The sequence below is a fragment of the Oncorhynchus masou genome, chromosome 20, assembly GCF_036934945.1.
Source record: "Oncorhynchus masou masou isolate Uvic2021 chromosome 20, UVic_Omas_1.1, whole genome shotgun sequence".
Classification (NCBI taxonomy): Eukaryota; Metazoa; Chordata; class Actinopteri; order Salmoniformes; family Salmonidae; genus Oncorhynchus; species Oncorhynchus masou.
The window spans coordinates 31,143,060-31,155,911 of record NC_088231.1 but is presented as its reverse complement, the minus strand read 5'-3'; the positions used below and the strand labels follow the sequence as shown (position 1 = coordinate 31,155,911).

General features: G+C 49.3%; 1 protein-coding gene across 2 annotated transcripts in view; it reads right to left on the bottom strand.

Moving 5' to 3' along the window:
- Positions 1-322: 322 nt before the first annotated feature.
- The window catches only part of LOC135507252 (annexin A5-like), a 31,776-nt gene continuing 19,246 nt past the window's right edge, over positions 323-12,852 (bottom strand). For both annotated transcript variants that reach the window (XM_064926849.1, XM_064926850.1), the window contains exons 10-13: positions 11,768-11,863; positions 6,017-6,075; positions 5,804-5,926; positions 323-717 (exon numbers count right to left, since the gene is read on the bottom strand). In XM_064926849.1, the coding sequence (XP_064782921.1) occupies positions 655-717; positions 5,804-5,926; positions 6,017-6,075; positions 11,768-11,863 (341 nt within the window). In that variant the 3' untranslated portion in view covers positions 323-654. The remainder of the gene's footprint in view (positions 718-5,803; positions 5,927-6,016; positions 6,076-11,767; positions 11,864-12,852) is intronic.

The window sequence follows — 12,852 nt, the reverse complement described above, 5'->3', positions numbered from 1 at the left end:
TGTCTGTTACAGATTATGGGGATATTATTTACATGCTACAGCATCACGTCTCACTACACACACACACAGACAGACAGACACGTCCCACTACACAGACAGACAGACAGACACGTCCCACTACACAGACAGACAGACAGACACGTCCCACTACACAGACAGACAGACAGACACGTCTCACTACACAGACAGACAGACACGTCTCACTACACAGACAGACAGGTCTCACTACACACACAGACACGTCTCAATACACAGACAGACACGTCTCACTACACAGACAGACACGTCTCACTACACAGACAGACACGTCTCACTACAAACCTGCTGTCAAAATGTTTATTATGTCTTCAGTGTTGCCTTACAAACAGTAAAAACATGAACAGTCTTTAGTTGTTATATAACTGATAGTAAAACATGACTTGCAGCATTATTATGACTGTAGTGATGTAGATATGAAGCAGAGTGAAGCTTTAAGGATGTTAGCTACAGATACACACAGGATTAAACCCATCATAACCTATCACAGTGCTGCACCGTGGCCAGCAGAGCTCTCCTATTGGGTTACACAGGACTCAGAGAGTGATTGACAGCTAGAGGGGCCATTCAGAGAGGAGGTCTCTCCAGGTATCGCTCCTTCAGGGATCATCACCACGGTTACGCGTCGTCACCGCCACAGAGAAGGAGGAGGGCCTTACGGTAGTCACCAGAGGTATCTCCCTGGAACACACACATACAGAAGCAGACCATTATGTGAAGTCCATAGAGAGGCTGGGAAGAGGTAGGAGAGGCTGGGTAGAGGTAGGAGTGGCTGGGTAGAGGTAGGAGAGGCTGGGTAGAGGTAGGAGTGGCTGGGTAGAGGTAGGAGTGGCTGGGTAGAGGTAGGAGAGGCTGGGTAGAGGTAGGAGAGGCTGGGTAGAGGTAGGAGTGGCTGGGTAGAGGTAGGAGTGGCTGGGTAGAGGTAGGAGAGGCTGGGTAGAGGTAGGAGAGGCTGGGAAGAGGTAGGAGAGGCTGGGTAGAGGTAGGAGTGGCTGGGTAGAGGTAGGAGTGGCTGGGTAGAGGTAGAAGAGGCTGGGTAGAGGTAGGAGAGGCTGGGTAGAGGTAGGAGAGGCTGGGTAGAGGTAGGAGAGGCTGGGTAGAGGTAGGAGAGGCTGGGTAGAGGTAGGAGAGGCTGGGTAGAGGTAGGAGAGGCTGGGTAGAGGTAGGAGAGGCTGGGTAGAGGTAGGAGAGGCTGGGTAGAGGTAGGAGAGGCTGGGTAGAGGTAGGAGAGGCTGGGTAGAGGTAGGAGAGGCTGGGTAGAGGTAGGAGAGGCTGGGTAGAGGTAGGAGAGGCTGGGAAGAGGTAGAAGAGGCTGGGTAGAGGTAGGAGAGGCTGGGTAGAGGTAGGAGAGGCTGGGTAGAGGTAGGAGAGGCTGGGTAGAGGTAGGAGAGGCTGGGTAGAGGTAGGAGTGGCAGAGAGAGATACAGGTACAGTGAGAGGGAGAGAGAGAGAGAAAGACTGTCTGATCAGAAACTAGAAGTTTTGGTTTTCCCCAGGCATAACGGGACCCATGTCATCCAAAAAGTTGACTCAAGTTTGCCAAAAAGCACCTGGAAGCACGTGGAAGCACGTGGAAGCACGTGGGTGATCATCAAGACTCTTGGAGGAATGTAACAGATGAGTAACTTTTTGGGATGACATGGGTCCCATTATGCCTGGGGAAACCCAAACAGTGCATTCAACAGTAAGAACCTCACACCAACGGTCCAGCATGGTGGTGGTAGAGTGATGGTTTGGGGATGCTTTGCTGAAGAGCAGCAAGACAAATGATCCACACACAATCAAGTCTACATGAAAATGGTTCAAAAGCATGATGTTTTGGAATGGCCTAGTCAAAGTCCAGACCGAATCCCAACTGGGGTGTTGTGGCAGGACTCGAAACGAGCAGTTCATGCTTGAAAACCCCAAAATGTTGCAGAGTTAAAGCAATTCTGCATGCAAGAGTGGGCCAAAATTCCTCCACAGCGAAGTGAGATACTGATCAACAACTACAGGAAGTGTTTGGTTGGAGTCACTGCAGCTAAAGGTGGACTGATCAACAACTACAGGAAGTGTTTGGTTGGAGTCACTGCAGCTATAGGTGGACTGATCAACAACTACAGGAAGTGTTTGGTTGGAGTCACTGCAGCTATAGGTGGACTGATCAACAACTACAGGAAGTGTTTGGTTGGAGTCACTGCAGCTATAGGTGGACTGATCAACAACTACAGGAAGTGTTTGGTTGGAGTCACTGCAGCTATAGGTGGACTGATCAACAACTACAGGAAGTGTTTGGTTGGAGTCATTGCAGCTATAGGTGGACTGATCAACAACTACAGGAAGTGTTTGGTTGGAGTCATTGCAGCTAAAGGTGGACTGATCAACTACAGGAAGTGTTTGGTTGGAGTCATTGCAGCTAAAGGTGGACTGATCAACTACAGGAAGTGTTTGGTTGGAGTCACTGCAGCTATAGATGGACTGATCAACTACAGGAAGTGTTTGGTTGGAGTCACTGCAGCTATTGGTGGACTGATCAACTACAGGAAGTGTTTGGTTGGAGTCACTGCAGCTATAGATGGACTGATCAACTACAGGAAGTGTTTGGTTGGAGTCACTGCAGCTATTGGTGGACTGATCAACTACAGGAAGTGTTTGGTTGGAGTCATGGCAGCTAAAGGTGGACTGATCAACTACAGGAAGTGTTTGGTTGGAGTCACTGCAGTTATAGGTGGACTGATCAACTACAGGAAGTGGTTGGTTGGAGTCATGGCAGCTATAGGTGGACTGATCAACAGCTACAGGAAGTGTTTGGTTGGAGTCACTGCAGCTAAAGGTGGACTGATCAACAACTACAGGAAGTGTTTGGTTGGAGTCATGGCAGTTATTGGTGGACTGATCAACTACAGGAAGTGTTTGGTTGGAGTCACTGCAGCTATAGGTGGACTGATCAACTACAGGAAGTGTTTGGTTGGAGTCACTGCAGCTAAAGGTGGACTGATCAACTACAGGAAGTGTTTGGTTGGAGTCACTGCAGTTATAGGTGGACTGATCAACTACAGGAAGTGGTTGGTTGGAGTCATGGCAGCTAAAGGTGGACTGATCAACTACAGGAAGTGTTTGGTTGGAGTCACTGCAGTTATAGGTGGACTGATCAACTACAGGAAGTGGTTGGTTGGAGTCATGGCAGCTATAGGTGGACTGATCAACAGCTACAGGAAGTGTTTGGTTGGAGTCACTGCAGCTAAAGGTGGACTGATCAACAACTACAGGAAGTGTTTGGTTGGAGTCACTGCAGCTAAAGGTGGACTGATCAACAACTACAGGAAGTGGTTGGTTGGAGTCATGGCAGTTATTGGTGGACTGATCAACAACTACAGGAAGTGTTTGGTTGGAGTCATTGCAGCTATAGGTGGACTGATCAACTACAGGAAGTGTTTGGTTGGAGTCATTGCAGCTAAAGGTGGACTGATCAACTACAGGAAGTGTTTGGTTGGAGTCATTGCAGTTATAGGTGGACTGATCAACTACAGGAAGTGTTTGGTTGGAGTCATGGCAGCTATAGGTGGACTGATCAACAACTACAGGAAGTGTTTGGTTGGAGTCATTGCAGCTATAGGTGGACTGATCAACTACAGGAAGTGTTTGGTTGGAGTCATGGCAGTTATTGGTGGCACACCCAGTTATTGAGTGTAAATTACTTTTTCACACGGGAGCGTTGGGTGTTGCATAAATGTGTTTATCAACAATATGCTAAATAAGAGAAAATCAGAAAGGATGCAACTAGTTCTGTTTTTGTAAATGTGATTTCAGTTTTTAAATTTGTTTATACATTTGCAAGCATCTCTAAAAACCTGTCTTTGCTTTGTCATTATGGGCTATTGTGTGTAGGTTGATGAGGGGAAACACTATTGAATCCATTTAAGAATAAGGTTGTAACATAACAACATGTGGGAGAGAATCAAGGGGTCTGAATACTTCGCCCTGTATATAGTCAATGGTAGGCTTCGAGGGGACTCCTATGGTAAGTACACCCATAGCTCATCTCTGGGCATCTCATCTCTCTCATCTGTAGACTACCTTATCACTGACCTCAACCCAGAGTCTCTCAGAGCGTTCACAGTCAGCCCACTGACACCCCTATCAGATCACAGCAAAATCACAGTCTACTTGAACAGAGCTATACTCAATCATGAGGCACCAAAGCCAAAGGAACTGAGTAACATTAAGAAATACTATAGATGGAAGGAAAGTAGTGTGGAAATTTACCAAAAGACAATTAGACAACAACAATAATGAGAGAGAGATTCAGTATATACCTGTATAGCAGAGTGCAGAGACAGAGAGAGATTCAGTATATACCTGTATAGCAGAGTGCAGAGACAGAGACAGAGAGAGATTCAGTATATACCTGTATAGCAGAGTGCAGAGACAGAGACAGAGAGAGATTCAGTATATACCTGTATAGCAGAGTGCAGAGACAGAGAGAGATTCAGTATATACCTGTATAGCAGAGTGCAGAGACAGAGAGAGAGAGAGATTCAGTATATACCTGTATAGCAGAGTGCAGAGACAGAGACAGAGAGAGATTCAGTATATACCTGTATAGCAGAGTGCAGAGACAGAGAGAGATTCAGTATATACCTGTATAGCAGAGTGCAGAGACAGAGAGAGATTCAGTATATACCTGTATAGCAGAGTGCAGAGACAGAGAGAGATTCAGTATATACCTGTATAGCAGAGTGCAGAGACAGAGAGAGATTCAGTATATACCTGTATAGCAGAGTGCAGAGACAGAGACAGAGAGAGATTCAGTATATACCTGTATAGCAGAGTGCAGAGACAGAGAGAGATTCAGTATATACCTGTATAGCAGAGTGCAGAGACAGAGAGAGATTCAGTATATACCTGTATAGCAGAGTGCAGAGACAGAGAGAGATTCAGTATATACCTGTATAGCAGAGACAGAGACAGAGAGATTCAGTATATACCTGTATAGCAGAGTACAGAGACAGAGAGAGATTCAGTATATACCTGTATAGCAGAGTGCAGAGACAGAGAGAGATTCAGTATATACCTGTATAGCAGAGTGCAGAGACAGAGAGAGATTCAGTATATACCTGTATAGCAGAGTGCAGAGACAGAGAGAGATTCAGTATATACCTGTATAGCAGAGTGCAGAGACAGAGAGAGATTCAGTATATACCTGTATAGCAGAGTGCAGAGACAGAGACAGAGAGAGATTCAGTATATACCTGTATAGCAGAGTGCAGAGACAGAGAGAGATTCAGTATATACCTGTATAGCAGAGTGCAGAGACAGAGACAGAGAGAGATTCAGTATATACCTGTATAGCAGAGTACAGAGACAGAGAGAGATTCAGTATATACCTGTATAGCAGAGTGCAGAGACAGAGAGAGATTCAGTATATACCTGTATAGCAGAGACAGAGACAGAGAGATTCAGTATATACCTGTATAGCAGAGTACAGAGACAGAGAGAGATTCAGTATATACCTGTATAGCAGAGTGCAGAGACAGAGAGAGATTCAGTATATACCTGTATAGCAGAGTGCAGAGACAGAGACAGAGAGAGATTCAGTATATACCTGTATAGCAGAGTACAGAGACAGAGAGAGATTCAGTATATACCTGTATAGCAGAGACAGAGACAGAGACAGAGAGAGATTCAGTATATACCTGTATAGCAGAGTGCAGAGACAGAGACAGAGAGAGATTCAGTATATACCTGTATAGCAGAGTGCAGAGACAGAGAGAGATTCAGTATATACCTGTATAGCAGAGTGCAGAGACTTGGTGAAGAGGCGTCTGTAATCAGCTCTGATATCCAACATGTCCACCTCACTACGACTCACCATCACTCTGATTAAGGTCTGGTCGTCAGTTCCACCGCCCTACACACACACACACACACACACAGTTCTAAAAACACATATCCAATATAGAATGATCTTCTTCCTCGTATGGAGAAAATAGATTCTTACCGACATCGAATAGTACAGAGTCTCTGCAAAGTAGGCTGGGATGCTCCTAGCACACTTTACTACAGAGGAGAGAGAGAGATGGAGGAAGAGAGGACAGAGAGACAGAGAGAGAGAGAGGGTGGAGGAAGAGAGGACAGAGAGAGAGAGAGGTGGAGGAAGAGAGGACAGAGAGACAGAGAGAGAGAGAGGTGGAGGAAGAGAGGACAGAGAGAGAGAGAGAGGTGGAGGAAGAGAGGACACAGAGAGAGAGAGAGATGGAGGAAGAGAGAAAGAGAGAGATGAAGGAAGAGAGAGAGAGAGAGAGAGATAGATGGAGGAAGAGAAGACACAGAGAGAGAGAGAGATGGAGGAAGAGAGAGAGAGAGAGATGAAGGAAGAGAGAGAGAGAGAGAGAGATAGATGGAGGAAGAGAAGACACAGAGAGAGAGAGAGAGATGGAGGAAGAGAGAGAGAGAGAGATGGGTGGAAGTGAGAGAGAGAGAGAGATAGATGGAGGAAGAGAAGACACAGAGAGAGAGAGAGAGATGGTGGAAGAGAGAGAGAGAGAGATGGAGGAAGAGAGAGAGAGAGAGACAGAGAGACAGAGAGACAGAGATGGAGGAAGAGAGACAGAGATGGAGGTAGAGAGAAAGAGATGGAGGAAGAGAGGACAGAGAGAGAGATTATTTCACTTTATATATTATCTACCTCACTTGCTTTGGCAATGTTAACACATGTTTCCCATGGCAATAAAGCCCTTGAATTGAATTGAATTGAGAGAGAGAGAGGAGAGGGGGAGAGTGAGATTAATATTGGTGGTGGTGGTGTGGGTAGTAGTAGTGGTAGTAGTAGTGGTGTGGTGTGGGTAGTAGTAGTAGTGGTGTGGTGTGGGTAGTAGTAGTGGTAGTAGTAGTGGTGTGGTGTGGTGTGGGTAGTAGTAGTGGTAGTAGTAGTGGTGTGGTGTGGTGTGGTAGTAGTAGTGGTAGTAGTAGTGTGGTGTGGTGTGGTGTGGGTAGTAGTAGTGGTAGTGGTGTGGTGTGGGTAGTAGTAGTGGTAGTGGTGTGGTGTGGTGTGGGTAGTAGTAGTGGTGTGGTGTGGGTAGTGGTAGTGGTGTGGTGTGGGTAGTAGTAGTGGTAGTAGTAGTGGTGTGGTGTGGTGTGGTGTGGGTAGTAGTAGTGGTAGTGGTGTGGTGTGGGTAGTAGTAGTGGTAGTGGTGTGGTGTGGGTAGTAGTAGTAGTAGTAGTGGTGTGGTGTGGTGTGGGTAGTAGTAGTGGTGTGGGTAGTAGTAGTGGTAGTAGTAGTGGTGTGGGTAGTAGTACTGGTAGTAGTAGTGGTGTGGTGTGGTGTGGGTAGTAGTAGTGGTAGTAGTAGTGGTGTGGTGTGGTGTGGGTAGTAGTAGTGGTGTGGTGTGGGTAGTAGTAGTGGTGTGGTGTGGTGTGGGTAGTAGTAGTGGTAGTAGTAGTGGTGTGGTGTGGGTAGTAGTAATGGTGTGGTGTGGTGTGGGTAGTAGTAGTGGTAGTGGTGTGGTGTGGTGTGGGTAGTAGTAGTAGTAGTGGTGTGGTGTGGGTAGTAGTAGTAGTAGTGGTGTGGTGTGGTGTGGGTAGTAGTAGTGGTAGTAGTGGTGGTGTGGTGTGGTGTGGGTAGTAGTAGTAGTAGTAGTGGTGGTGTGGTGTGGTGTGGGTAGTAGTAGTGGTGTGGTGTGGTGTGGGTAGTAGTAGTGGTGTGGTGTGGTGTGGGTAGTAGTAGTGGTGTGGTGTGGTGTGGGTAGTAGTAGTAGTAGTGGTGTGGTGTGGGTAGTAGTAGTGGTAGTGGTGTGGTGTGGGTAGTAGTAGTGGTAGTAGTAGTGGTGTGGTGTGGTGTGGGTAGTAGTAGTGGTAGTAGTAGTGGTGTGGTGTGGGTAGTAGTAGTGGTAGTAGTAGTGGTGTGGTGTGGGTAGTAGTAGTGGTGTGGTGTGGGTAGTAGTAGTGGTAGTAGTAGTGGTGTGGGTAGTAGTAGTGGTAGTGTGTGTGGTGTGGGTAGTAGTAGTGGTAGTAGTAGTGGTGTGGTGTGGTGTGTAGTAGTAGTGGTGTGGTGTGGTGTGGGTAGTAGTAGTGGTAGTAGTAGTGGTGTGGTGTGGGTAGTAGTGGTAGTGGTAGTGGTGTGGTGTGGGTAGTAGTAGTGGTAGTAGTAGTGGTGTGGTGTGGGTAGTAGTAGTGGTGTGGTGTGGTGTGGTGTGGGTAGTAGTAGTGGTAGTAGTAGTGGTGTGGGTAGTAGTAGTGGTAGTAGTAGTGGTGTGGTGTGGGTAGTAGTAGTGGTAGTAGTAGTGGTGTGGTGTGGTGTGGTGTGGGTAGTAGTAGTGGTAGTAGTAGTGGTGTGGTGTGGGTAGTAGTAGTGGTAGTAGTAGTGGTGGTGTGGTGTGGGTAGTAGTAGTGGTAGTAGTAGTGGTGGTGTGGTGTGGTGTGGGTAGTAGTAGTGGTAGTAGTGGTGTGGTGTGGGTAGTAGTAGTGGTAGTAGTAGTGGTGTGGTGTGGTGTGGGTAGTAGTAGTGGTAGTGTGTGGTGTGGGTAGTAGTAGTGGTAGTAGTGTGGTGTGGGTAGTAGTAGTGGTAGTAGTAGTGGTGTGGTGTGGGTAGTAGTAGTGGTAGTAGTAGTGGTGTGGTGTGGTGTGGGTAGTAGTAGTGGTAGTAGTAGTGGTGTGGTGTGGTGTGGGTAGTAGTAGTGGTAGTAGTAGTGGTGTGGTGTGGTGTGGGTAGTAGTAGTGGTAGTAGTAGTGGTGTGGTGTGGGTAGTAGTAGTGGTAGTAGTAGTGGTGGTGTGGTGTGGGTAGTAGTAGTGGTAGTAGTAGTGGTGGTGTGGTGTGGGTAGTAGTAGTGGTAGTAGTAGTGGTGGTGTGGTGTGGTGTGGGTAGTAGTAGTGGTAGTAGTGGTGTGGTGTGGGTAGTAGTAGTGGTAGTAGTAGTAGTGGTGTGGTGTGGGTAGTAGTAGTGGTGTGGTGTGGTGTGGGTAGTAGTAGTGGTAGTAGTAGTGGTGTGGTGTGGTGTGGGTAGTAGTAGTAGTGGTGTGGTGTGGTGTGGTTAGTAGTAGTGGTAGTAGTAGTGGTGTGGTGTGGTGTGGGTAGTAGTAGTGGTAGTGGTGTGGTGTGGGTAGTAGTAGTGGTAGTGGTGTGGGTAGTAGTAGTAGTAGTGGTGTGGTGTGGGTAGTAGTAGTGGTAGTAGTAGTGGTGTGGTGTGGTGTGGGTAGTAGTAGTAGTGGTGTGGTGTGGTGTGGGTAGTAGTAGTAGTGGTGTGGTGTGGTGTGGGTAGTAGTAGTGGTAGTAGTAGTGGTGTGGTGTGGGTAGTAGTAGTGGTAGTGGTGTGGTGTGGTGTGGGTAGTAGTAGTGGTAGTGGTGTGGTGTGGGTAGTAGTAGTGGTAGTAGTAGTGGTGTGGGTAGTAGTAGTGGTAGTGGTGTGGTGTGGTGTGGGTAGTAGTAGTGGTAGTAGTAGTGGTGTGGGTAGTAGTAGTGGTAGTAGTAGTGGTGTGGTGTGGGTAGTAGTAGTGGTAGTAGTAGTGGTGTGGTGTGGGTAGTAGTAGTGGTAGTAGTAGTGGTGTGGTGTGGTGGGTAGTAGTAGTGGTAGTAGTAGTGGTGTGGTGTGGTGTGGGTAGTAGTAGTGGTAGTAGTAGTGGTGTGGTGTGGTGTGGGTAGTAGTAGTGGTAGTAGTAGTGGTGTGGTGTGGTGTGGGTAGTAGTAGTGGTAGTAGTAGTGGTGTGGTGTGGGTAGTAGTAGTGGTAGTGGTAGTGGTGTGGTGTGGGTAGTAGTAGTGGTGTGGTGTGGGTAGTAGTAGTGGTAGTGGTGTGGTGTGGGTAGTAGTAGTGGTGTGGTGTGGGTAGTGGTGTGGTGTGGGTAGTGGTGTGGTGTGGGTAGTAGTAGTGGTAGTAGTAGTGGTGTGGTGTGGTGTGGGTAGTAGTAGTGGTAGTAGTAGTGGTGTGGTGTGGTGTGGGTAGTAGTAGTGGTGTGGTGTGGTGTGGTGTGGGTAGTAGTAGTGGTGTGGTGTGGTGTGGTGTGGGTAGTAGTAGTGGTAGTAGTAGTGGTGTGGTGTGGTGTGGGTAGTAGTAGTGGTAGTAGTAGTGGTGTGGTGTGGTGTGGTGTGGGTAGTAGTAGTGGTAGTGGTGTGGTGTGGGTAGTAGTAGTGGTAGTGGTGTGGGTAGTAGTAGTGGTGTGGGTAGTAGTAGTGGTAGTAGTAGTGGTGTGGTGTGGGTAGTAGTAGTGGTGTGGTGTGGGTAGTAGTAGTGGTGTGGTGTGGGTAGTAGTAGTGGTGTGGTGTGGGTAGTAGTAGTGGTGTGGTGTGGGTAGTAGTAGTGGTGTGGTGTGGGTAGTAGTAGTGGTGTGGGTGTGGGTAGTAGTAGTGGTGTGGTGTGGGTAGTAGTAGTGGTGTGGTGTGGGTAGTAGTAGTGGTGTGGTGTGGGTAGTAGTAGTGGTGTGGTGTGGGTAGTAGTAGTGGTGTGGTGTGGGTAGTAGTAGTGGTGTGGTGTGGTGTGGGTAGTAGTAGTGGTAGTGGTGTGGTGTGGGTAGTAGTAGTGGTAGTAGTAGTGGTGTGGTGTGGGTAGTAGTAGTGGTAGTAGTAGTGGTGTGGTGTGGGTAGTAGTAGTAGTGGTGTGGTGTGGTGTGGGTAGTAGTAGTAGTAGTGGTGTGGTGTGGTGTGGGTAGTAGTAGTGGTAGTAGTAGTGGTGTGGTGTGGTGTGGGTAGTAGTAGTGGTAGTAGTAGTGGTGTGGTGTGGTGTGGGTAGTAGTAGTGGTGTGGTGTGGTGTGGGTAGTAGTAGTGGTAGTAGTAGTGGTGTGGGTAGTAGTAGTGGTAGTAGTAGTGGTGTGGTGTGGTGTGGTTAGTAGTAGTGGTAGTAGTAGTGGTGTGGTGTGGGTAGTAGTAGTGGTAGTGGTGTGGTGTGGGTAGTAGTAGTGGTAGTAGTAGTGGTTTGGTGTGGTGTGGTGTGGGTAGTAGTAATGGTAGTAGTAGTGGTGTGGTGTGGTGTGGGTAGTAGTAGTGGTAGTGGTGTGGTGTGGGTAGTAGTAGTGGTAGTGGTGTAGTAGTGGTGTGGGTAGTAGTAGTGGTAGTAGTAGTGGTGTGGTGTGGTGTGGGTAGTAGTAGTGGTGTGGGTAGTAGTAGTGGTAGTAGTGTGGTGTGGTGTGGGTAGTAGTAGTGGTAGTAGTAGTGGTGTGGTGTGGGTAGTAGTAGTGGTAGTAGTAGTGGTGTGGTGTGGGTAGTAGTAGTGGTAGTAGTAGTGGTGTGGTGTGGGTAGTAGTAGTGGTAGTAGTAGTGGTGGTGTGGTGTGGGTAGTAGTAGTGGTAGTAGTGGTGTGGTGTGGGTAGTAGTAGTGGTAGTAGTAGTGGTGTGTGTAGTAGTAGTGGTAGTAGTAGTGGTGTGGTGTGGTGTGGGTAGTAGTAGTGGTAGTAGTAGTGGTGTGGTGTGGGTAGTAGTAGTAGTAGTGGTGTGGTGTGGTGTGGGTAGTAGTAGTGGTAGTAGTAGTGGTGTGGGTAGTAGTAGTGGTAGTGGTGTGGGTAGTAGTAGTGGTGTGGTGTGGTGTGGTGTGGGTAGTAGTAGTGGTAGTAGTAGTGGTGTGGTGTGGTGTGGTGTGGGTAGTAGTAGTGGTAGTAGTAGTGGTGTGGGTAGTAGTAGTGGTAGTAGTAGTGGTGTGGTGTGGTGTGGGTAGTAGTAGTGGTAGTAGTAGTGGTGTGGTGTGGGTAGTAGTAGTGGTAGTAGTAGTGGTGTGGGTAGTAGTAGTAGTAGTGTGGTGTGGTGTGGTGTGGTGTGGTGTGTGTCTTACCCACGGCCAGTAGCAGGTCTCTCAGTCCTCCAGAGGTCTCTCTCTGAATACTCTCTTCCATCTCATACCCTGCCAGCTTCATGTACGCAGCAAACACTGACACACACACACACACACACACACACACACACACACACACACACACACGTCAATGTCACAGAAAGTGTGTGTTGATACCATTTATATACACAGATCTCCCTCCCTCACACACCCCTCTCCACAGGTGTCCACCCCCCCACCCCACTCTCTCCTCAGGTGTCCACCCCCCCCACCTCTCCTCAGGTGTTCACCCCCCCACCCCACTCTCTCCTCAGGTGTTCACCCCCCCCCCCCCCCCTCCTCAGGTGTTCACCCCCCACCCCACTCTCTCCTCAGGTGTTCACCCCTCACCAGGTGTCCACCCCCCCCCCCCCACCTCTCCTCAGGTGTTCACCCCCCCCCCCCACCTCTCCTCAGGTGTTCACCCCCCACCCCACTCTCTCCTCAGGTGTTCACCCCCCACCCCACTCTCTCCTCAGGTGTCCACCCCCCCCCCCCCCACCTCTCCTCAGGTGTTCACCCCCCCCCCCCCCACCTCTCCTCAGGTGTTCACCCCCCACCCCACTCTCTCCTCAGGTGTTCACCCCCCACCCCACTCTCTCCTCAGGTGTCCACCCCCCCCCCCCCACCTCTCCTCAGGTGTTCACCCCCCCCCCACCTCTCCTCAGGTGTTCACCCCCCACCCCACTCTCTCCTCAGGTGTTCACCCCCCCCCCACTCTCTCCTCAGGTGTTCACCCCCCCCCCCCCACCTCTCCTCAGGTGTTCACCCCCCACCCCACTCTCTCCTCAGGTGTCCACCCCCCCCCCCCCCCCACCTCTCCCTCAGGTGTTCACCCCCCACCCCACTCTCTCCTCAGTCGTGTTCACCCCCCCACCTCTCCTCAGGTGTTCACCCCCCCCCCACCTCTCCTCAGGTGTTCACCCCCCACCCCACTCTCTCCTCAGGTGTTCACCCCCCCCCCCACCTCTCCTCAGGTGTTCACCCCCCCACCCCACTCTCTCCTCAGGTGTCCACCCCCCCCCCCCCCCCACCTCTCCTCAGGT